Source organism: Mesoplodon mirus (genome assembly GCF_964341445.2).
Source record: "Mesoplodon mirus genome assembly, chromosome: 2".
Lineage (NCBI taxonomy): Eukaryota > Metazoa > Chordata > Mammalia > Artiodactyla > Ziphiidae > Mesoplodon > Mesoplodon mirus.
In genome coordinates this window covers 150,441,826-150,465,397 of record NC_138977.1, presented here as the reverse complement: position 1 = coordinate 150,465,397, position 23,572 = coordinate 150,441,826, and the positions used below count along the sequence as shown (strand labels likewise).

General features: G+C 39.5%; 1 protein-coding gene across 25 annotated transcripts in view; it reads left to right on the top strand.

Moving 5' to 3' along the window:
• ANK2 (ankyrin 2) overlaps positions 1-23,572 on the top strand; it is a 710,377-nt gene that overhangs the window by 675,148 nt on the left and 11,657 nt on the right. For 19 of the 25 annotated variants that reach the window (XM_082640892.1, XM_082640897.1, XM_082640904.1 and 16 more), the window contains 7 exons: positions 1,734-1,766; positions 3,703-3,724; positions 14,456-14,530; positions 16,679-16,810; positions 18,074-18,217; positions 20,922-21,204; positions 22,835-23,126. In XM_082640892.1, the coding sequence (XP_082497018.1) occupies positions 1,734-1,766; positions 3,703-3,724; positions 14,456-14,530; positions 16,679-16,810; positions 18,074-18,217; positions 20,922-21,204; positions 22,835-23,126 (981 nt within the window). Of the gene's footprint in view, positions 1-1,733; positions 1,767-3,702; positions 3,725-6,466; positions 12,917-14,455; positions 14,531-16,678; positions 16,811-18,073; positions 18,218-20,921; positions 21,205-22,834; positions 23,127-23,572 lie in introns of those variants that run through there. The other 6 variants (XM_082640881.1, XM_082640903.1, XM_082640890.1 and 3 more) reach the window with 3 other exon arrangements.

Below are 23,572 nucleotides of genomic sequence, written 5' to 3'. Positions count from 1 at the left end.
GTAATTTTTTGGACTAATTTTTAAAAATTAAATAATTCACTTTGCCTTTCTTATTGTTTTTATGTGCCCTCCTGGCACCATACTAGTACATTTCACCCTACCAAAACTTTATGAGTCTATTAGCTTCGGTTTACTACCAGTTCACAGGTGGATTATGTATTATGAAATTCAGAGCAACAACAGGATATTTTACCTTGTTGCTAAAATAATTATTTGTTCATCTTGTAACCTATGCTGTTTTAGGAGCATCAAATTAATTTTTCAACTATTTTAACATGATTAGTGTATAAAATACTCGCATGTTATAGGAGTAGATTTGAAACATTGTTGAAAGGAAAATTCATTAATTCTTGACCCAAATCTACCTACAGGTATTACTTTCTAGTCAAACCTCTCCCCATTATAGAATTCTTTGATTACTCTGATCAAATCAAAGAAGGCAAGGGGGATGAATTAAATGTTGGGGAGAACTTTATTTATTATTTAAAAAAAATTAACCAGTATCCCTTTCCTTTTAATGGAAAGCTCCCACATGGCAATTTACAGGAGGTTATAGCAAGTTATCAGTGTGAATTTTAGAGGTTGGGAAGTGGGGTGAGTAGTGGCAGGTGAGACCTGGAGGAGAGGTAGAAGTATATTTAAAATCCTAAATCTTGACCCTGCAAAACAAAACATTTCCTATACTTCTTTTTATTCACCACAGTATATTTTTCTTACTTAATTATTCTTATAAATTAGAGATCAGTCACATAGAGATAAGCATGTAGTGTCATGCTTAACATTGTAAATTCTTATTAAATGATAAAAATTAAATGAAATACCAGTATCTGTTTACATAAATTTACATATTATTACAAGAATTAGAATACAGCAATAGGTATATTGATCCAGTGAGTGTACTGTAATTGCACTCCAATGGTACAGAATGTACTTTGGAGTTTGTAGTGCTGATCACTTTTGAGTCACTGAAGCAGAATACTAAATAAGAACCACAAAGAAATATGTACTGCTGGGGCGATCCACCTAAGTGATAAGTAAAGATGAATGAGCTTTGTCTCTGATTTCAATGAGCTTTCAATGTGCTATAAAAGAAAGCATTTAGTTTATTATTACTTTTTATTTCTAAGTCAAGATGTATCAGGCACAGTTATTAATGCTGTGATGTTCCAGGACAACTTTCCATTTAGTAACTCAAAACAAAAGAAAAAATTGCCAAACAATGTATAGTTCAGATATATTTTAGAACTTAGTAGCTCTTTATTATAATAGAACTCCTAAATATTGCCTGTGTATTGAAAATATTTTCACCATATGTTTATTTGTGGATTTTAACATTTTTAGCCAATATCTGTAATGGCTGAGATATTGTCATCACCATTTCTGTAGACATATGCCATCAAATCCATTAAATGTCAAACTTTGAGGCTGCTGGTAACCAAGCATCTGAAATTAGTATATTTATATTTTTAGTTCTTTTGTCTAGTAGATTGGTCTATTTATAATCTTGGTTCTTTTGTCTCTTGAATCTACAGACATTTGCATTTAAATCAATCTTCTTTAAGTTTTGTGCTTGTTTTCTGTACACTGTTAGTAAGAAAAAATACAAGTATGCTGACGTATGCTTACCTATTGATATCTGTTGTCAGGGTATTTAGTCTTGTCTTTTCTTCTAAATACTCTCTACTCTTCCTGCTCTCTTTTTTCCATCTTGCATGGCATCTTGGGGCGGCAAGGAATCAGAGTCAGATCAAGAACAGGAGGAAGAGGTAATTGTGTGGCATTGTCACTTGTTAATGGCTGTGTTATTGCTATAACCACTGATAAGAGCACATGGTTACCTGTGTCTTAGAAGGGTTACACCATTGTCCTTAGTAATTAAAGGGTCATGATCTTACTTAACCTCTCTGAGCCTGTTTTCTCATCTTATGGACTGATTTCAGAGGACAGTAAAATTTCCCTATAAATTGTTACCTGTCTTTATGCAACAATATAGATTTCTCTACCAACAGCTGAAGACCAAAACCATTATCTCAGTGGTTCTCAAAGGTTGGTCGGGAGACGCCTGGAGGTCAAAACTCTTTCCTTAATAGTACTGAGACATTATTTGCCTTTTAGCTCCCATATCCTCACAAGCTACATAGGAGTCTTCCAGAGGCTCCATTACATGTGATGACATCATCACCCTGACACTCTGGAATGTGTGATTGTGTATACTTGGGTTCTTGTATATTCTCAGCTTTCATTTGTAATACAGATATTTATTTATATATGTTAAACATAAACAGAAGTTCTTCAGACTCCTCAGTATTTTTTTAGGAGTGTAAAGGTGGGTTAATAACAAAAAGTTTGAGAACCACTGAAATAAAAAACTTTAAGGAGCATATAGTTCATCCATTTGATTATACTAATATTATAATGCAGAACTCTACATGTAATGAGCACTTCTTATAAGGTAGATTCTTTACTAAGTGCTCCACATACCCCACAAACACTGATCTCACAATCACCCTATGAGCTGTGTGCTATCATATCATAGATGATATGTGACAGATGAAGAAAATGAGCCTTAGAGAGGTTACCTTGAATAAATAGCCATTTGAATTATACCTACTTCGATAGTCAAAGCAAGTATGTGTTTGTTTCCCTTATAAAGGTCTGAAAATGCCCAAACATTATCATAGAAATGAAAGAAATCATTGGAAAAGTCCTTACACTTAACTGATTAACATATTGCTTCCTCTTTCTAAGATAGACAAATGGAATTGTTATTAGTTGCACGTAAATGTTGTCAAATATACTAATTTTACTTTTTAATGTTGTTCTGTTGGATTTAAACTAGAAAACCATAAAGAAAAACATAATAAACACCCTTGTACTCACCAGCTTAAAATGTAAGGCCTTATCAGTTCATAGACTGCCCCTGAATTCACTTCTTTACTGATACCCAGGCAGTGGGGCAGGATGAGAGGGGTGATTATAGACTCATTGTCCTGCTATGTCTAACCAGATACACAATAAACTTACGACAAGACTGAAGTCATTTTTTTCCCTCAAATGTGCAGTCACTCTTTGTCTCTCATATTCAGTTTCCTTTCTGTAGTTGGTGACTCGATCCCCAAGGTGTTCAAAATGATACGTGCATACCTTGTTGAAAGAGCAACACAATTATGAAACCAACTTTGCTATGTTCAAATGAGTTCTTCCATTAGGCTTATGATTTTTCTAATGAGTATTTTCAGGAACTATTCAGGGCGACAGATCCAGTTTGTATTCTTTTCAGGATTTGGAATTCTGGCTTATAACTAATAATGAAACTACTTCTGTAGAATGTAACACCCTGGCATGCTCTTTGTTCTTTCCTTTCTCTCAACTAAATTGATACCTACTGATTAAAACCTACTTCACTTTTTTCCTGGCCTTTTCCGTAATATGTATTTCTAACGTCAAACATACCTGCATCATACCTTCCCAGGAGTATATTAGAAAGGACTTTCCACCCATAGTGTCTAGAAAGGAGATTTGTTTTTGCAAAGTTAGGATAAGAATCAGAGACTCTAGGGAAGACCGGTAGCAAATTACTCTGACCTTCCTCTAGCTTATGGCATTTCCCAGGTATATAAAATAGGAGCTTACTATACACATCAGGGACTGTGAGGCAAGATGCTATTTGTAACCATTCAATTTATATATGTTTTCTTTCAGATCGATATGACATCAGAAAAAAGTAAGATTTTAAATAAAATTGAGTTTTGTTTGAAAGCTGGCTACAATAAAGAAAAGCATGAATCAAGATGCAAGCTAGTTGCCATTACTAACCACTATAATAATTATGTTTTTATATTATCCTTATTAATCATTAATATTCATTTAGAAAAGCAGCTTGGCCAGTTAAATTATGAATATATCTAATTTGCGAGCTAATTAGCAGTAAAATGCAATGATTATTCATCTAAGCATTCACTTTCTTTTAGATCCCTGTTAACCCTGCTATTGCTGTTATGCTTGTTTAGAAACCTACCCTACCGTTTTTGTCCATTTGTTAGCATAATATTGTCATCTCATTTTTTTTAAGCTCTGATGTGGCAGTATCACTTTTTATATCAAGCAACAACTGACATCAGTAGAGAGCTCATTATTTATGTAGGCTACACCTGCAAAAGTGATACTGTCTTAATAGTTTTCAGCTAAAGCTAACTCTCCCCTCACCCCACCCCGACCCCTACCCCTTGCACCTCTTACTGTGGTGAAGTATAACTGACTTTTCTAGGGCTGAGGTCTAATGGACTTTTGTGAAAACTTTCTGAAAAAAATAAGAACCAGAGAAGCAAAAATTAAAACCTCCTGGATGAAATTATTAATCACAACAGTATGTCATAATAATGCTAATTTTAAGTAATGATTCAAAGCCTAAACGTAATCTAGTACAAAGAGAACTGGTCTTTACAGACTTTGAGAGAGCTATCTTAGAGTTCATTTCAGGTTTGTAACATTCAATTAAATTTTTAGTTTGTTGGACTGTTTCTGGTGACTCTAGCTTCTTATGTGGAAGAAGTTGAGTTTTTCAGGTTTCCTTCTTGCTTTTATGCCCCAAATGCTCTAGAAAAAATCTAATTTTTAATGTTTATTCATTTTAAGATTTATTTTGATTCACTGTATTTCAGGGTGCTATTCCCAAAAGGAGAAAACTTAGAACCATGTTTAATATGGTCATCAGGCCCTATGCAATAATCTTCAGGCTTTTTTTTTTTCCCCTTCTTTTGAAGTCCTAGCACAATGTAATTTACTGCTAAGTTATTGGAATACTTTTAAATGAGGGTCTCCTTACCCTCATGTTAAATCATTATTCAGGACTAGAATATTTGAAATTCTGGATGTTTTCATTGTTTTATATCTGAACAAATCTATTGATATAAATTAGTTTAATATATCTTTGTATTTGCATTTCATGTAGTATAGCTCCTCAACATATACTGATTCTCTCAAGAGAAGGCATTTATGTTTATAAAAAATTTACATTATCATTGCCTTCATTAATTCCTTTTTTTTTTTTGCGGTACACGGGCCTCTCACTGTTGTGGCCTCTCCCGTTGGGGAGCACAGGCTCCCGACGCGCAGGCTCAATGGCCATGGCTCACGGGTCTAGACGCTCCGCGGCATGTGGGATCTTCCCGGATCGGGGCACAAACCCGTGTCCCCTGCATCGGCAGGCGGACTCTCAACCACTGCGCCACCAGGGAAGCCCAATTCCTTTTTTAAAAGAGATTTTATTATCCCACTTTCTTCTCTGGGACTATTATGTTTATTTAAATGGGCCTTTGTTCCTTGGATACAAGCTAGTAGGAATTAAAAATTCATCCATCTGGCTCAATCATTTTAAAAAAGTTACTATATTGCTATAATGTCATAGATCCTCCTGAATGACTCCCAGGTATTGTGACTGCTTTAAAAGTTTCAAATATAGACTCATGTTTGGCTTTCTTTTAGTATAAAGACAATCATAAAATAATCTTCAACCAGGCATGAAATAATCTCCAAAGGAGGGCTCTGTTGAAATGACTCTTTCCTAAGGTCTTTTCATGAGTAAATCCTAAAAGAGTTTGAGTTTTCCCCCTTGCCTTTAATGGATGCAAGCCCCAACTACCTACGCCTCAAACATACTGCATCGAGCATCTTGTATGTGGACTTTTAGGGAAGTAAATACGCTTCACCACAGTAATGTTTTCCATATTTGTTCTAATTTCTTACCATTCTCCTGCCTGCACATTTCAGCAAGGCCACCTCTCCCACCAGTTTTATTCCATCTTTGCTTTGCATGGAAATAACTTGGCTTACATAAACTGTGCGTGTGTCCTGTGTGACTGTCTCTGATTTGGGTTGCCATGCATCACATTTTAACTTTGGACTCACATATAAGTTTAATCACAGTCGTTGTTTTTGTTGTTTTTCTTTCCTTTCCTTTCTTTCCCTCCTTGGTCTGTCCATTACGTGTCTAAACAAGGAGGTTGCTCCAAGGAAAGGACCATGCCTCTCAGCACAAGACTGTTTGTTTCGTTGTTAGTGTGAATTTCCCTTAGATGAAATGCCGGTTTGCAGCTGATTCAGATATATTTTATATAGTCATTGTATATTGGCAGAACTAAACATACTGAATTCCAGATTTTTGTATGATTAAATAATGTCTATGCATCATTAGACGATATTCTGAGTTTGCTACTACTGGCTTTCTCCTAGAGGAAATCAACTTTCTGCAATTTCTAATGCTTTTTTCCTTTTTTTTCCCATGTTCATCTTTTTTCAACATTGATCTGTAACATCTGAACAATCTTGAGATATCTCTGTGTAATTTCACTGCGTTCGTTCTTTGTTTTGTGTGTCTTGATTATTTGTTACAGTTTTGTTGTATGTGTGGATGTGCTACAAGTGAGAAAATTAAGCAAGTTATTTCCTGCTCATTTTTCCTTTTCAGTTTTTTTTCCGTTAGCCTTGCTTTGCTTTTGTATCCTGAGACCTTGTGGATCCACCATTCCCAGCCCATTTTTGTTGTTCCACCCACCACGACAGGAAAAGACACTGTGTCGTTTCAGTCCTGATTACATTTGCCAATATCTTTTTTGATTTCCATTTTACTTTCAATGTTTTTTCATTCACATCAAAGATGATGAGACAGAATCTACAGAAACATCTGTCCTGAAAAGTCACCTGGTTAATGAAGTTCCTGTCCTAGCAAGTCCGGACTTGCTCTCTGAAGTTTCTGAGATGAAACAAGATTTGATCAAAATGACTGCCATCTTGACGACAGATGGATCTGATAGGGCAGGTCCCCTGAAAGTGAAGGAGCTGGTGAAGGCTGCTGAGGAAGAGCCAGGGGAGCCTTTTGAAATTGTTGAAAGAGTTAAAGAGGACTTAGAGAAGGTGAACAAAATCCTGAGAAGTGGAACCTGCATGAGAGATGAAGACAGTGTGCCAAGGTCTCAGCCAGAGAGAGAATTAGTAGAAGAGGAATGGGTTATTGTCAGTGATGAGGAAATAGAGGAGGCTAAGCAAAAAGCATCTTTAGAAATCACCGAATACCCATGTGCAGAAGTTAGAATAGAGAAAGAGACCAAAGTAAAAGTAGAGAAAGACTCAACAGGGCTAGTGAACTACCTTACTGAGGATCTAAATTCTTACGTGTCTCCTCATAAAGAGCCACCACAGACAGTGCAAGATCTGGCAGGGGAGAAACGTGAGGCTCTGGGTCCTTGCAGGAGCTCTGAAAGCAAAGGGAAAGATAAAGAAGCATCTTCAGAGGAGACACAGAGTACACAGAAACAGCCCAAACCAAGCCTGGCCATAAAGAAGCCAGTGAGAAGGAAATTAAAAGAGAAACAAAAACAAAAAGAGGATAGTTCACAAGCTAGTGCAGAAAAAACTGAACTTAAAAAAGGTAGTTCAGAAGAGTCATTAGATGAGGACCCAGGTTTAGCCCCCGAGCCTCTTCCCCCTGTAAAAGCTACGTCACCTTTGATAGAAGAAACTCCCATTGGTTCCATAAAAGACAAGGTGAAGGCCCTTCAAAAACGAGTGGAAGATGAACAGAAAGGGCGAAGCAAGTTGCCTGTCAGAGTCAAAGGCAAAGAAGATGTACCAAAAAAGATAACACAAAGGACACATCTAGCTGCATCCCCCTCTCTGAAGTCCGAGAGACATGCGCCAGTGTCACCCTCCTTGAAAACAGAAAGACACTCTTCTCTTTCCTCTTCTGCAAAAACTGAGAGACACCCTCCAGTATCACCAGTGAGTAAAACCGAGAAACACTCACCCTTGTCACCCTCCGCAAAAACTGAAAAGCACTCACCTGTGTCATCATCAAGTAAAACTGAGAAACACTCACCCTTGTCACCCTCCGCAAAAACTGAAAGACACTCCCCTGTATCCTCCTCTACAAAAACAGAAAGACACCCACCTGTTTTGCCTTCAGGTAAAACAGACAAACGCCCACCCAGCTCGCCCTCTGGGAGAACAGAGAAACATCCACCAGTGTCACCTGGCAGAATAGAGAAACGCTTGCTTGTATCACCAGCTGGAAGAATGGAAAAGCATTCCCCTGTCTCAACCTCTGGGAAAACTGAGAAGCACCTGCCTGTGTCACCTTCTGGGAAAACAGACAAGCAACCACCTGTCTCCCCCACCTCAAAAACAGAAAGAATCGAGGAGACAATGTCTGTTCGGGAGTTGATGAAAGCTTTCCAGTCAGGTCAGGACCCATCTAAACATAAGACTGGACTCTTTGAGCACAAATCAGCAAAACCAAAACAGCCACAAGAAAAAAGCAAAGTTCGGGCAGAAAAAGAAAAGGGGCAGATAGTAACCCCGAGAGAAACGCAGAAAACGGAGAGTCAGACAATCAAACGAGGCCAGAGATTCCTGGTCACGGGACCTTCAGAATCCAGAAGAGCAGTCCGTGCTTCCTCCGTAGGGTTAAAGAGAGAAGACGTAGCTGAAGAAAAGGAGAAAGCGGTCAACCACAAAACACCTGAACCTGTTCAGCCAGCACCTGAAGAAGAAAGCCATAAAGATAGTGAAGTCCCCAAAGAAAAGCTGGCTGATGAACAGGGAGACATGGATCTCCAGATCAGCCCAGACAGGAAAACCTCTACTGACTTTTCTGACATCATTAAGCAGGAACTGGAAGACAGTGACAAATACCAACAGTTCCGCCTGAGTGAAGAGACTGAGAAGGCGCAGCTTCACTTAGACCAAGTGCTCACTAGTCCTTTCAACACAACATTCCCACTAGATTACATGAAAGATGAGTTCCTCCCAGCCCTGTCTTTACAGAGCGGTGCCTTACATGGCAGTTCTGAAAGCCTGAAGCAGGAGGGGGTAGCAGGTTCTCCATGTGGCAGCCTGATGGAAGGGACCCCTCAGATTAGTTCAGAAGAAAGCTATAAGCATGAGGGCCTAGCAGAGACCCCTGAGACAAGTCCAGAAAGCCTTTCTTTCTCACCAAAGAAAAGGGAGGAGCAAATTGGGGAAACAAAGGAAACTACCAAGTTAAAAACACCACCAGAAATTCATTCCGAAAAAGGACATCCCTCAACCAAAGACATTACTGATGGTTCTGAAGGGCAAGATGCTGCAGTCATGGGGGGCACAGAGCCCTCTGCTGAGTGTTTGCTGAAGGAGGTCACCCTAGACCCTTCCAAAGACACGTGCCCCCCACAAGAAGGTGACGGCCTTGGCAGTCAAGGTGTATCATTAGCAAAAGAAACATCCGAAGGACTGACTGAGGAAGTGTCCTGTGATGAAGGTCCACTTAAATATGTTAGTTCAGCCCATGAGACACAAACTGATACTGAAGCTCAGGAATCCATAGCCACCAAGCCCTCAGATGAGACAAAGGTCTTGCCTCTGCCTGATGCTGCTGTAAAGACAGGTCCAAGGGCTGAATCAAAGCCCCAGGGAGTCATTAGAAGTCCCCAAGGGTTAGAACTTGCACTCCCTAACCGTGATAGTGAGGTCCTCAGCCCTGGGGCTGATGAATCCTTCACAGTGAGCCACAAAGACTCCCTGGAAGCCAGCCCAGTGCTGGAGGATAACTCCTCACACAAAACTCCGGATTCTCTGGAACCGAGTCCTCTGAAAGAATCCCCTTGCCATGATTCTCTTGAAAGCAGCCCTGTTGAACCAAAGATGAAGGCTGGAATTCTGCCGAGTCACTTTCCTCTTCCTTCAGCCGTTGCCAAAACAGAACTCTTCACGGAAGTGGCCTCTATGCGGTCCCGGCTACTCCGAGACCCGGACGGCAGTGCTGAGGATGACAGCCTTGAGCAGACGTCACTCATGGAGAGCTCAGGGAAGAGCCCCCTTTCCCCTGACACCCCCAGCTCCGAAGAAGTTAGCTATGAGGTCACACCCAAAACCACAGATGCAGGCACCCCAAAACCAGCTGTGATTCCTGAATGTGCAGAGGAGGATGACTCAGAAAATGGGGAGAGAAAGAGGTTCACACCTGAAGAGGAAATGTTTAAAATGGTAACCAAAATCAAAATGTTTGATGAACTTGAACAAGAGGCAAAGCAGAAAAGGGACTACAAAAGAGAACCCAAGCAAGAAGAATCTTCTTCATCCTCTGATGCAGATGTTGAGTGTTCAGCAGACATGGATGAAACAAAACACACGGAGAGTGTAGAGGATGAAAGTGATGTCCCTGTGGTTGTAACATCAGAGGGCAGAAAGGCTTCTTCCTCCTCAGAAAGTGAACCTGAGTTGACACAGCTGGAAAAAGGTGATGACTCAGGCCTCTTATCAGAGCCAGTTATTCAAGTGCAACCCCCTTCCCCACTTCCATCCAGCATAGACTCAAATTCCAGTCCTGAAGAAGTACAATTCCAGCCTGTCGTTTCCAAACAATATACTTTTAAGATGAATGAAGATACTCAGGAAGATTCAGGTAAATCAGAGGAAGAAAAAGATCGTGAATCTCATTTACCTGAAGACAGTTATACTATTTCTACTGATGGCCCAGAGATGTCTTATGATGATCTAAACAGAGATGCTGATCAACAAAAAATTTGTGATGACCATGGGTATGAAGCAGGGAGTCCCAGTGGCTCAGCCACTCCAGTCTCTTCAGGTCTCCGCAGTTCCACTGGTGATGATGTCAGTGAGCAGCTAGTTATCCATAAGGAATCATTAGCTCTCCAAGACACTGCTGAAAAAGATACAGAAGAAGAGCTTGATGTTTCTGGAGTCAAATCTCCACAAGTAGATTGCCCCAGTGAAAGCTCTTCATCTTTGTCCTCTTTGCATCATTGTCCAGCATCTGAAGCAAAAGAATTAGATGAAGACACAGTCTCTACATCTTCTGCTACAAAAATGGAGGTCACAAAACCTGACCAAGCTTTTGAGAGCTTACTGGAGGACTGGTCCACTCGAGACCCATCCATTACTACTCAAACTGATAGATCGTCCTTGGATGTTCCAGTATCTGACCCAGCAGACACTGATGAAATCTCTGACCCTCAAATCATAAGCCCTTATGAAAATGTTCCTTCCCAATCTTTTTTCTCTAGTGAAGAAAGCAAAACCCAAACAGATACAAGACACACAAGTTTTCACTCTTCTGAAGTGTATTCTGTTACCATCACATCCTCCACTGAAGACGTAGAAGTGACAAGCTCCTCTGGAAGAACTGTTTCAAGTGAAGAATCTAATTTTGAGGACCAGAACCTGGACATAGGACCCAAACAAGAAAGTACCTTGGGCGAAATGCAGTTGGATAGAGCCTCCTCATCTTTAGAGCCAACTGTACCAAGTACATCAACAGTTGCTGGTGAACAGAGAAGCAAAGTCATCATCACAAAAACTGATGTGGATTCTGATTCCTGGAGTGAAATCCGTGAGGATGATGAAGCCTTTGAGGCTCGAGTGAAAGAGGAAGAACAGAAGATATTTGGTTTGATGGTAGACAGACAATCGCAGGGTACCACCCCTGACACCACTCCTGCTAGGACCCCAACTGAAGAGGGGACCCCAACCAGTGAGCAAAATCCATTTCTCTTTCAGGAAGGAAAATTGTTTGAGATGACCCGAAGTGGTGCCATTGATATGACCAAAAGGTCCTATGCAGATGAAAGTTTTCACTTTTTCCAAATTGGGCAAGAATCCAGGGAAGAGACTCTCTCTGAAGACATGAGAGAGGGGGGTACTGGTGCTGAGCCTCTACAGCTGGAGACAGCAGCTGAGTCATTAGCACTCTTAGAATCGAAAGAAACAGTGGATGATGAAGCAGAGCTACTCCCAGATGACCTGAGTGAGGAAGTAGAAGAAATACACGCTTCAGATGCTCCACTTAACTCCCAAATGGGGATTTCAGCCTCCATTGAAACATCAGTGAAAGAGGCAACTTCTTCGGGAGCTGAGGACCTCCCCTCCATGGGAATGGGTGACACACCTCCCCTGTCCAGTGTGAAGCAGACAGCTTGCCCCGACTCCCCTAAACCAGTTGGACAAGTTCAGTTAGATTTTTCCACTGTCACTAGGTCTGTATATGCAGATCGGGGTGATGATTCTCCCGATTCATCCCCAGAGGAACAGAAATCAGTCATTGAAATCCCTACTGCACCCATGGAGAATGTGCCTTCTACTGAAAGCAGATCCAAAATCCCTGTAAGGACTATACCCACTTCAACCCCAGCACCTCCATCTGTGGAGTATGAGAGCTCCCTTTCTGAAGATTTTCTACCCAGCCTGAATGAGGAAAGTAAAGAGGATGAAACAAAACCAAAGTCTAAAATCCCCACGAAAGTGCCCGTCCAAAGAGTCGAGCAGCAGCCTTCGCATCTAGACCTGTCTCTACAGAAAACAGAGGCTCCTCAGGGACAGGACATGACAAGCAGAGCGCCAAGTAATAGAAGCAAACCTGAATCTGATGCCAGTTTGGACGCAAAGACCAAATGTCCAGTAAAAACTAGAAGTTACATTGAGACAGAAACAGAAAGCACAGAGTGGGCAGAGGAGCTTGAGTTAGAATCAGAGGAAGGGGCCACAAAACCAAAGATATTTGCATCCCGATTGCCAGTAAAGAGCAAAAGCACCACATCTTCCTGCAGGGGCCCCACGAGCCCCACAAAAGAAAATAAGGAGCATTTCTTTGACCTTTACAGGAACTCCATAGAATTCTTTGAGGAGATTAGTGATGAGGCTTCCAAGTTAGTGGATAGACTTACACAGTCAGAAAGGGAACAGGAGTTAGTTTCAGATGACGAAAGTAGTAGTGCCCTGGAAGTTTCAGTAATTGAAAATCTGCCACCTGTTGAGACCGAGAACTCAATTCCTGAGGACATCTTTGACACAAGGCCCATTTGGGATGAGTCCATTGAGACTCTGATTGAACGCATCCCTGATGAAAATGGCCATGACCATGTTGAAGGTATTTGCCAGCCACTGGGATTCCCTGTGCTACGCATGTCATAAATTTGATATAGTTTTTGTGTGTGTCTGTTTTATTTGGTGATTTGTGTCTCATTTTCTTTAAGCTTTCTGTAGTGGTTACTATGTTTGTGTAAGCCCTTTGTGTTTTGTGCTTTCTCTGTATACTCTTGTCTGTGGAAACAATCTCAAGATTGAGTAATGAGAATGCTTATGGAAAACATAAACATGATCGACAGGCAATGGGGATCTTGCCTTTTCTCTAACTGCTGCACGTGAGGCCATGCAAGCTTTGAGTTTTGTTGTTCTGATGTTCCAGGCTTAGCCTTAAATTAAGTATACGGATATATTTGGCTTTGTTTCATATTATGAAGATTCATTGCTTTTTCTAATTACCTTTGAGTACTTTAATAAGTACTTAACAATTTTTTAATGATTAGGAAGCCATTTGCACAAGAAGATTTCACATACCATGAAATTCTAATTGTTGAGGATTTGTTTTTGATTCAGAAAGGTTGGATTTCAGATACCATTGGTAAACATTTTAAGCAAACAATCATAAGGTTAAAAACATGCTTTTCATTTATGTGGCAGATGAATGGAGAATGGACTCTGATTAGATGCAGCAGACAACAAAAACTCAAACTTTGCATGATTTAAGTTGACTATGAGGGGATGATGGCTCTTTGAATTATAAAAAAAGGAAACCATGGATGGCTTTGAGAAGTAGCCTCTGGTCTTCCAATATCTCTACAATAAAGACTATTATTCTTAAATTTGTGTTATAAAAAAATGACCATGACCTAAAATGCTGCCCATCAATTAATGGGGGTTAAAAATCAAAGGGAAAATTATAGTCTGTGGGAGTATTATATGAGCTTACTTAGTAGTAAGCAGACAGAAACTTTGCCCAAAAGACATATATACACACTAATATAACATACACATACATATACATACACTTCATTCTTCCTTCTTCCAAGGTTACCAGGACCAAGACAAACGTTGTTTCTGGCCATACTGAAAAAAGCCAGGATGGTCTGATCAACCCATGATCTTGGTCTCTTGTGAATCTTGGATGTGATTTCTTTGCAACATGACCCAGAAGTGATCTTATACTGCCACAGGCAATAATAGGAGGTCCTAACCAATTACTCCATTTCTCCATCCCATTTATGATTTTTCTGGTGTTTGATGAGCTAGATGATTCTCTTCGGGTGGGCAGTATCCTCTCAGATAATTTTAAGAGGAAAGTCCTAAGATTAATAAAAATCAGTAACTTATATAATTATGTCCAGTGACTAGTCTTGATTAAAGAGATATGGAAGCAGATGGTTTTCATGATTTTTATTACATTTATTCCCCATTCCATTCCAGAAATCAGGCAAACACACAGTTTAATATGATTTAAAATGTAATAGTTAATTTGTGCTATAATCAAATATTTGGACAATTTACTGCCTTTCTTTGGATGATCAGTATTGTGGTTCCTCTCCTGTCATGGACAACCTTTGGCCATTCTGTTTTTGACCTTCTGTAGATCAACAGGATGAGCAGGAACGGATTGAGGAAAGGCTGGCTTATATTGCTGATCACCTTGGTTTCAGCTGGACAGGTAAAATGAGTGTGACCCATTTTTTTCAACAAAACCTGCTTAGTTTAAATGACATTGTTGCATCAGCCAACTGCCATTAACAATGAAAAAAGGTATTTTTTTTCTTTCCTTGAGGAAGACCACATGGAATAGTGAAAAGAATGATACTATGAACTAGAAAATCCAGGGTCTCCATTAACTCACTGTGTGAACCAGGGCAGGCCTTATATTGTCTCTGGCATTTTGAATAATAAAACTTTACATTAAGAGATTTTGAGAATATAACAAGCACCACTACCCTCCTTTGGGAGCTGTGGATATCTAAACTTTGGGGAGATTATTGTGTTTCAAAACCATTGTTAGTTGTAATTGTCATAAAATTTAATTTGAGATTCAACCAGGGCTCCTTGTTTTAGATACCTTGAATCAGATATCTTCATCCTGAACAGTACTAAAATTTACTTCAGATGAATGTTTAAGTACATATGAATGAGATGTTTAATAATTTTCTGAGAGATGGGTATGTTTCAGTTTAGAAATTGTATGTTAAATAATTTTTTAATGGAAAGTGAATTCTAAAATCAATATGGTTTATTTACAAATTATGAGTCGTAGGTTTTAAAAGCTATAACCTTTCATCTTTCCTGCTATTTAACATATTAAAGCAAGATTGTCCAACTGGATTTTTTTCTTTTTTCTGTTTTTGTTTGTTTGTTTGGTCTGACTTCCTTTTATGTCACTTGTGACTACTTAATTGAAACAAGCAGTTTAAAGTTAATATTAATCTCCTTTCAGTTTCTTAAAAATTTGGTATGACAAGGAGATAGGAGTCATAATATCCTTAACAAAGATAATTGATAATGTAGAATAAATGACTAAAGCATTTTAAAGTAATTTAAAAATACTGAGCAGATTTATTTAATTGAGGGATTTAGGGGAAGGAAGGGTATCAAAATATCCCTGATTGACTGACTAAGTAGGTAGCATTCAGAATTATTTATTTTGCTTCTTAAGTATTTATGAGTGTATATATTAAACATAATATCTATTATAGTTGGTGAAAATTCAAACCTTACAATCACACTGAATGGTATAAAATGAAAAGTAAATAAGTCTTTCACACCTACATCTCGTCTTTGAGCCCCTTTCCTCAAAGGTAACTGCTAACATTTTCTCATGTATTTAGAAAAAAATCTGCAGTGCCCACATCTATGCTTATTATTTAAAAATAAGCAAAATTTTACTTAACAGTAATCTTCATAAATACTCCATCAGCATAGAAATATCTATGGCATTCTTTTAAATGGCTATTTAATTCCACTGTATGGAGGTACCATAATTTTATCAATGGCCTTTGTTGATGGCTACTTAGGTTGTTTCCTGTTAGTGGCAGTAGATATCTTTGTGCACCGATAGATTTTTGTGGGTGTTTCTATAGGGCATATTCTTAGAAGGAAAAAAGCTGCGTAAATATATGTATATTTTTAATTTTGAAAGATATTGGCAAATTGCCCTCCAAAAAGGACACCTCATTCACACACACACACACTCACACACACACACACACCTCAATGTATAAGCAACCATATAGAATGTTAATGGTAGACTTTAAAGGAAAACTTTGAGGCTTCTTCCCTAGGTCAGTTAATCCTTCCCAGACCTTTTATTTATGTGACATCAAATCACAGAAAGGAGTTTATCCAACCACCATAATATAGCTACAACCAGTATTTATCCAAGTACCCAGAAACAGAATTTATAGTATTTGCAAGTCCCCTAATTATGATTAAAAGTGAGACATTGTCTCTTTCTACTGTTTTCAGTCATTTATTTTCCATTGTCTTGGTTAAGAGTATAAGCCAGTATTAATGGTCTCTTCCAAATTTTGGAATTAAATGGTCCTGAATTTACATATTTTATCACCATTGCCTCAAACTTACTATTGCCACTATGACAGTGATCAATTCTATACCCAAATTTAAGGAAAATATCTGCAGTTAGTGCTAGAAGAACAAAGGTATACGTGAGTCATTTCTAATAAGTAGGAAAAAATAAAGGAACTCTGTTACAGCAATACAAAGAACACATCATTTACAAAATCACAATGCAAGGTGTAGAGACTCAAACTATGAAGTTAATGTATTTACAAAGGAGTATTTTCTCTTTTAGAATTAGCAAGAGAACTGGATTTCACTGAGGAACAAATTCATCAAATTCGAATTGAGAACCCTAACTCCCTCCAAGACCAGAGTCATGCACTTTTGAAGTACTGGCTAGAAAGGGATGGGAAACATGCGACAGGTAGGTGGAGAGCTATATGTAAAAGGCAATAGGCTGGAGGTAGAAAAAAGTCTTGTTCAACAAACCTTTTATGCAAATTCAGTAAAAAGATAAAATGACAGGTGCCATCAACCTGAAGTGCTACTGTAAGCAAATGAGAAGAAGCTGTAACATTTCTCAAATAGGCATGTTGCATAAAAATTCTTGTACTGTGTTCCTTTGAACAGTATTAACTAGTGGAAAGTGATACTAGCACTGGCTGCTAACAGGAAAGTTATTAAAGTCCTAAAATTTTCTATGTATTGACAGCAGACACACTTGCTTTATTAGCAATTGTCTTGTTGATGGTGCATTACATTCAGTTCCTGCTTCCTTTACTCCTAAATAACTAAAATGGGGGGGGGCTTCCCTGGTGGTGCAGTGGTTGAGAGTCTGCCTGCTGATGCAGGGGACACGGGTTCATGCCCAGGTCTGGGAGGATCCCACATGCTGCTGAGCGGCTGGGCCCGTGAGCCATGGCTGCTGAGCCTGCGCGTCTGGAGCCTGTGCACCGCAACGGGAGAGGCCACAACAGTGAGAGGCCCGCGTACCACAAAAAGAAAATTAAATAAATAAATAAATAAAATAAAATAAAATGGGGGAAAATGTCAAGTAGATATTCTACATAATGATTTATATATGATATTCTGACCACATAAAATAAAATGGGAAGTGATACAGAACATAACTACTTCTTATCTCTCAGCTGGTCTAAGTTTGCCACTTTGTTTAATGCTTCTTTGAAGACCTACCTAGAGACCTCCCTTATTTACATCTAGCCCACATTTATCTTTCTTTCTCTTACCATTATTCTAGGTAGGATTGCCAGATTTAGCAAATAAAAATTGAGAGCACCCAGTTAAATTTAAATTTCAGATAGTCAACAGATACTTTTCTAGTATATCCTACGCAATATTGGGGATATACTTTTACTAAAAAAAATTTGTTTTTTATCTAAAATTCACATTTGACAGGGTGTCCTATGTGTTATCTAGCAACTCTACTTTTAGGGCTTATGCCCATGCTGTGTCACCCATTTGGTACATAGGTCTTGTTTGTTTGCTTACTTTTACAAAGACCCTTAATTGGGCTTCGGTTGTTTTTTGTACAAACATCAAAATTTTAGTAAATTTTTCCTATGCTTAAAATATATCACCAAAAAAATTCAGTAAGGCAACTAAATGAAAGAGATTTTTAAAAGAGTAGCCCTCAGATGTAATAAATAGTTTTTCTCTAATATCCCAGATACCAGTCTCATTGAATGTCTCACCAAGATCAACCGAATGGATATTGTTCATCTCATGGAGACCAGCACAGAGCCTCTCCAGGAGCACATCAGTCATAGCTATGCAGAGATTGAACAGACCATTACACTGGATCATAGTGAAGGTCAGACAATTTGTGTACATGTATGTGTGTCTATGATGTATGGTTAATTCAGGCAGCTGGACCCACTGTCTTCCTTTTTTCAGAGCGTCGACCATGGACTTTGCTGATACGTTCTTCTCCTGAGAATTCCCTGCCCATTTTAGGTGCCCCCATCCCTCTCGTTCTTTGTTATTTCATCATTGTCTCAGTCAGCGTGGGCTGCTATAACAAAATACCATGAACTGGGTAGCCTAAACAACAGAAATTTGTTTCTCACAGTTCTGAAAACTGGAAATTCAAGATCAGGGTGATAGCATGGCTGGGTTCTGGTGAGGGCCCTATTCTAGATCGTACATGGCTGTCTTCTTGCTCTGTCCTTACATAGGGAACAGAGAAATAGCTAGCCCTCTGACCTCTTCTTATAAGGGTGCCAGTCCCATTCATGAGGGCTCCACCCTCATGACCTAATTACCTCGCAGGGTTACCACATCTGAATACCATCACGTTGGGACTAGGGTTTCAACATATGAATTTGAAGGGCAACCAAACATTCAGTCCATAACAGCCATCAACATGGATGATCCATCCAGTGCCCTTTCCTCAGCTCCTTGATGACACTTCTGATACTTGTGTCTTTTACTCTACCTTAGTGACCCATTTCTGTGCCCACAACCCAAACTAAATCATTATCAGTGACTGTACTACTTCCAAGTCCTAACTTGAAGCATTATACTTACATCCTCTTTTACTTCTACACAATAATTCTGCAAACCCACTGGACCTCTAGTCATTGGTCCTACCCCCTTTTCAGTATTAAAGTTTCTCGAATCCACCCTCATTCACTTCCATGCTCACTCACTCCCATTCTTTCTCCTTCTCTCTGTCTCATTGCTATTTTTACACTTTCTCTTGTTTCAAGCCTCCAACATTACTCTTCTTTTTATTTATTCCAACCTGATGACCATACTTCATATTCCTTAGAAAAAAATAGGAATACCTGTAAGCAAATGTCCATGTTCTTTCACCACAAAGTCTCTCAACCTAAGTGCATCTCAGTGCTTATACTCTACCTTCCCTGCTGTATGAAATGGTCTTCCTTTGCTAAAGCCATCATCTCTTCTTTTGTACTGGATCTCATCCCCTTTTACCAACTATTGACTTCACTCCTGCAATCACCCACTCTGGCTCCTACAACTAGAACATTGTCAGCAGCACTGAAACGTGCTTTAATAGATCCCAGCTTTAAAAACAAAGCAAAGCAAATAACTCATTTCACCCAATATGCTCCCCTGTATGACTGCTCTGTTTCTCCATCCATTTCATAGGAAATCTCTTCAAAAGAATAGTCTAACTTTTCTGTCACCACTCTCTACTTTCTCTCTTCCCTTCTCTCTAGAACTGTCTCTAGAGTCCACACAAGTCTGGTTTTGTCATCACCACTCAACAGAAAAAAATCTTGCAAAATTAACCAATTGTTTCCTCATTGCCAAATGCACTGAGCCATTCTCAGTCTTCATCTTCCTTTACCTCTTCTTAACATTTGACACAGAAAATTAATCCCTTCTTCTTAAGACATTTTCTTCACTCACTTTCCATGATAACCTCTCTTCTTGTTGTTGTTTTTTTTTTATTTTCTTATTTTATAGGACAGTCTTCCTCAATGTCTTTCTGCAGCTTACTTTCCATAGGTTTACATGATGGCATGTATTACTGTTCAGCAAGAGCCTCATAGCTCGGCCCATCTCCCATCTCTCTCCCTCTTTCCCAAGTCCCACACACCTGGCCTCTGGGCTGTGCCCTGGGCACCCTACACCTTCTCAGGCTTCCAGGCTCTGGTGCTTCCTCTTCCCTGCATTCTGTAGTTTTCTTCCCTAAGATCACCAGGTACCTTTTTCTCTCACTTTATTCAGGCCTCTGCTCAAACATCAGCTCCTAAGAGGAGCCTTTTCTGACAAATCTATCTAAAAAACTGACCCTCTTTTCTTTGTACCTTTCTTTACCCTGGTTTCAGAAATATGAATCTGCAGAAATGCAAGTTCAGTCAGGCCAGAAGCCTCTTCTGTTTTGTTCACTGCTATGTATCCAGCATCTAACAGCACCTACTACAGTGTTGATACTCAATATATATCTACTGAGTGAATAACTAGATAGATGAAGGTCAATCACACCTCTGCTGAAAGTTTTTCAGTGACTCCTTATTGCCCTTGCTATATGAAATTCCTTAGCTTGGCCTAAGAGACCCTTCATCAAAAGAGTACTAACCTCAGAGTGTTGTTTAATACAAGTTAATACTTGCAAAGCACCTAGAATGTTGCCTGACACATAGTAAATATTCAGAATGTGTTAGCTATTTATTCTTCTTATTATTAATGCTCTTCTTATCATGTAGATTTATGCCTCAACTGTCGCAGTTGATACCTGCCTATCTTTAGGCCTCCTTAAGATGTCATACCCTCTGCATTTTTTTTCCTGATTCTTTAACCCTGAGTTGGATGCTCGGCATTCATTGACTGGCACCTGTGGCCCAGTCACTCTGCATTTAATTATCTCTTACTTGCCTGAGCTTCCCTAGATGGTCAGCATCTTGAAGGCAGACACAGTGCCTCTTTCAGCTTTGTAACCATGACCGATCACAGACATGGCATGTAGTGGTCACTTAATAAATACCCACTTAATATAGTTTAGCTTTAATTAAATACTTAATTTAAGTCGTTCTCCCCTGTAGGGTTCTCAGTACTTCAAGAGGAGCTATGCACTGCCCAGCACAAGCAGAAACAAGAGCAAGCTGCTTCTAAAGAGGACGAGTCCTATGATCACCCTCCCATCGTCTCGGAGGAAGACATTTCTGTCGGTTACTCCGCTTTTCAGGATAGCATCTCCAAAACTGAGGGCGACGGCTCAGTAACAGAGCTCCTTCCCCAGACTCACAAGGAGCAAGTTCAACAGGATTTCTCAGGGAAAATGCAAGACCTGCCTGAAGAGTCAGCTCTTGAACAGCAGGAATACTTGTGAGTTCCAAAAGAAAGCCTATGCAGTGTCATTGCAAAGACACAAGCCAATATGCAGAGGGTGCCAAGCATATACAAGCGTAAATCGTTTTCAAATAGTTTTCAGAACTACAGGGAAAAAAGCAAAGTATTTGAGACATGACTGTGACGGCGTTGTATGGCACAAGCCTGCTTGAACCGACTTCCAGTTCCATGACCTTGGGCAAAGGCGTAAGCCCTTTGAGTGTCAGTTTCCACATCTATAAATTATGATAATAATATACACCTTATTCATCTTACAGGCTCAAAGGTCAAGGATATGCCTGTGAAACCATTGTTGAAACTGTAGACCACACAGTCATTACTTGTATGTTTGCTGCACCTCACTTCTCTGTATATGTGCCTGTCACACCCTGGCTGGTTCAGAAGGTGAACAGTGACAGTGTAGGTGAAGCAGCCCTTGTGTATTTCAACAAAGCTATGAGGTGGCTAGCAATAAAAATAGAAATGCAACACAGATTACTCACACAGAATGAAAGCCCATTAGGGGTTGGGGTGGGAATAAAGAGAAGTCTTCTAGAGCGCTTCTGCCTAAAGGAAGCTGCAGAGCGCAGTCGACTTAGAACTCAAGTTCTGGGCTTTCTGGAAGCAAAGGCAAAAAAGAGTTGTATAAATGACACTTATTGTCTAGAAAAAGCAACCAGATCATGAGAAAGGCAAGCGTGTCCCAGCCCTGAAATGTGAGAATAGCGTGTCAGGAGGCTGTAACACAGCATCTCCTTTGTCCTTGAGTGAGTTTTGTGCTGGAGTCACTGGAACTTGAGAAAAGGGTGAAAGGGGTATTGAAATGAGCTTTTCTTCCATGGAGCACTGCCCCCTCACCCATCTACCTTTAGATTGTAGGGGAGAGCATAAAGAAGAGGTCAGAAAAAGAGAGAAGGAAAGAGAAAAAGATGGGAAGCAAAGAGGGGCTATCAGAAAGGCACTTTGGGCATTCAATATCTATGGAGTGACAGAAATTTAGAAAGAAGGAACAGAAAAAGCAGATCATTTTTTTCTTTTAGGAATATTATAAAGATTACATTGCTTATCTCCAAACTATATCAGTAGAAAAAGTTTCAATGCCAACAGATCTTCCTATCAAGTAACGCAGCTTTCTGGATGGATAATAAGAATCTCCCTATATTTATGATTATGGTAACTATATTAACATGGGGTTTATATATTGCTTTTTTTAAATTTTGCCAAATTTTGATCCTTGCTTCAAAAGCCTTATTGTCTACAGATCTTTGTTATATAAACCTCCTCAAATCATCAATATTACCTTGAGTTATCAAAGGAAAGATGAAATTATTATTTATTAATTATCTCTACTTTGTGGAGATTAGGAAATGGTAATACATTTGAGGATAATTTTTATTATTTTAGAATACATTTTTTCTCAATCAATGCTAGATCAATGAACTGTAACTATATTCTATATTTTACATATAAGTTTTATTCACATTTCATTTCTTAGCCAAATTTACAAAACCTCTTTAGACCTTCACGGACTGTGAAGACAAGTTCCATCTTTCCTTCCAAATCCTTTGCATCAGCAGGGGCAGAAATGCATATGCTCTCATGGTATAATTGGGCTTTTCTGTTTCAGTGTGACAACCCCAGGGACAGAAGTGTCAGAGACTCAGAAGGCTATGGCAGCATCTGGCTCTCCCACCAAGACACCTGAGGAAATCAGCACCCCTACTGAGGAGGAGAGGCCATATCTCCAGACCCCGACATCAAGTGAGCGGGGAGACTCTCCCATTGTGCAAGAACCCGAAGAGCCCCCAGAACGTAGGGAAGAGAGTTCACCTCGAAAAACCAGCCTCGTAATAGTGGAGTCTGCTGATGACCAGCCACAGGCCTTTGAAAGGCTCGATGAAGATGCTGCTTTTCAAAAGGTAAAATCTCCTCCTCTATTTCCTTGCCCACATGTAACAAAGCTACAAACGTTCTCCCAGTTTCCATTTCTCTGATGGCTTATGTTTTCACAGAAAGGTTTGCCAAATTAATTAACTTGGGCCAAGGGAAGCCCTCAATCCCTTTTAATATCTGAGAACCAGTGAATCTAGAAAAAGATGATACATGGTTCCAATTCTAGCTACTTGACCATCAGCCCTAATTTTATAGCTGGAAACCCTTTTGCTAAGAAAAATGAACCCTGGGGTGAAACAATATACCAGATGTAGCTTTTCAAAATTAGTAATCTTGAGCATAAGGAAGACTAGTGAGGGGAATTAACCGAACCTCAGGTAAGTAAGTCGGCCCGCCATGGGAAATTGCTGGAACCTGCACTCTTGTTCATTAGGTCCGTGCTGTCAGGTGATGAGCACACAAACTGTGGATA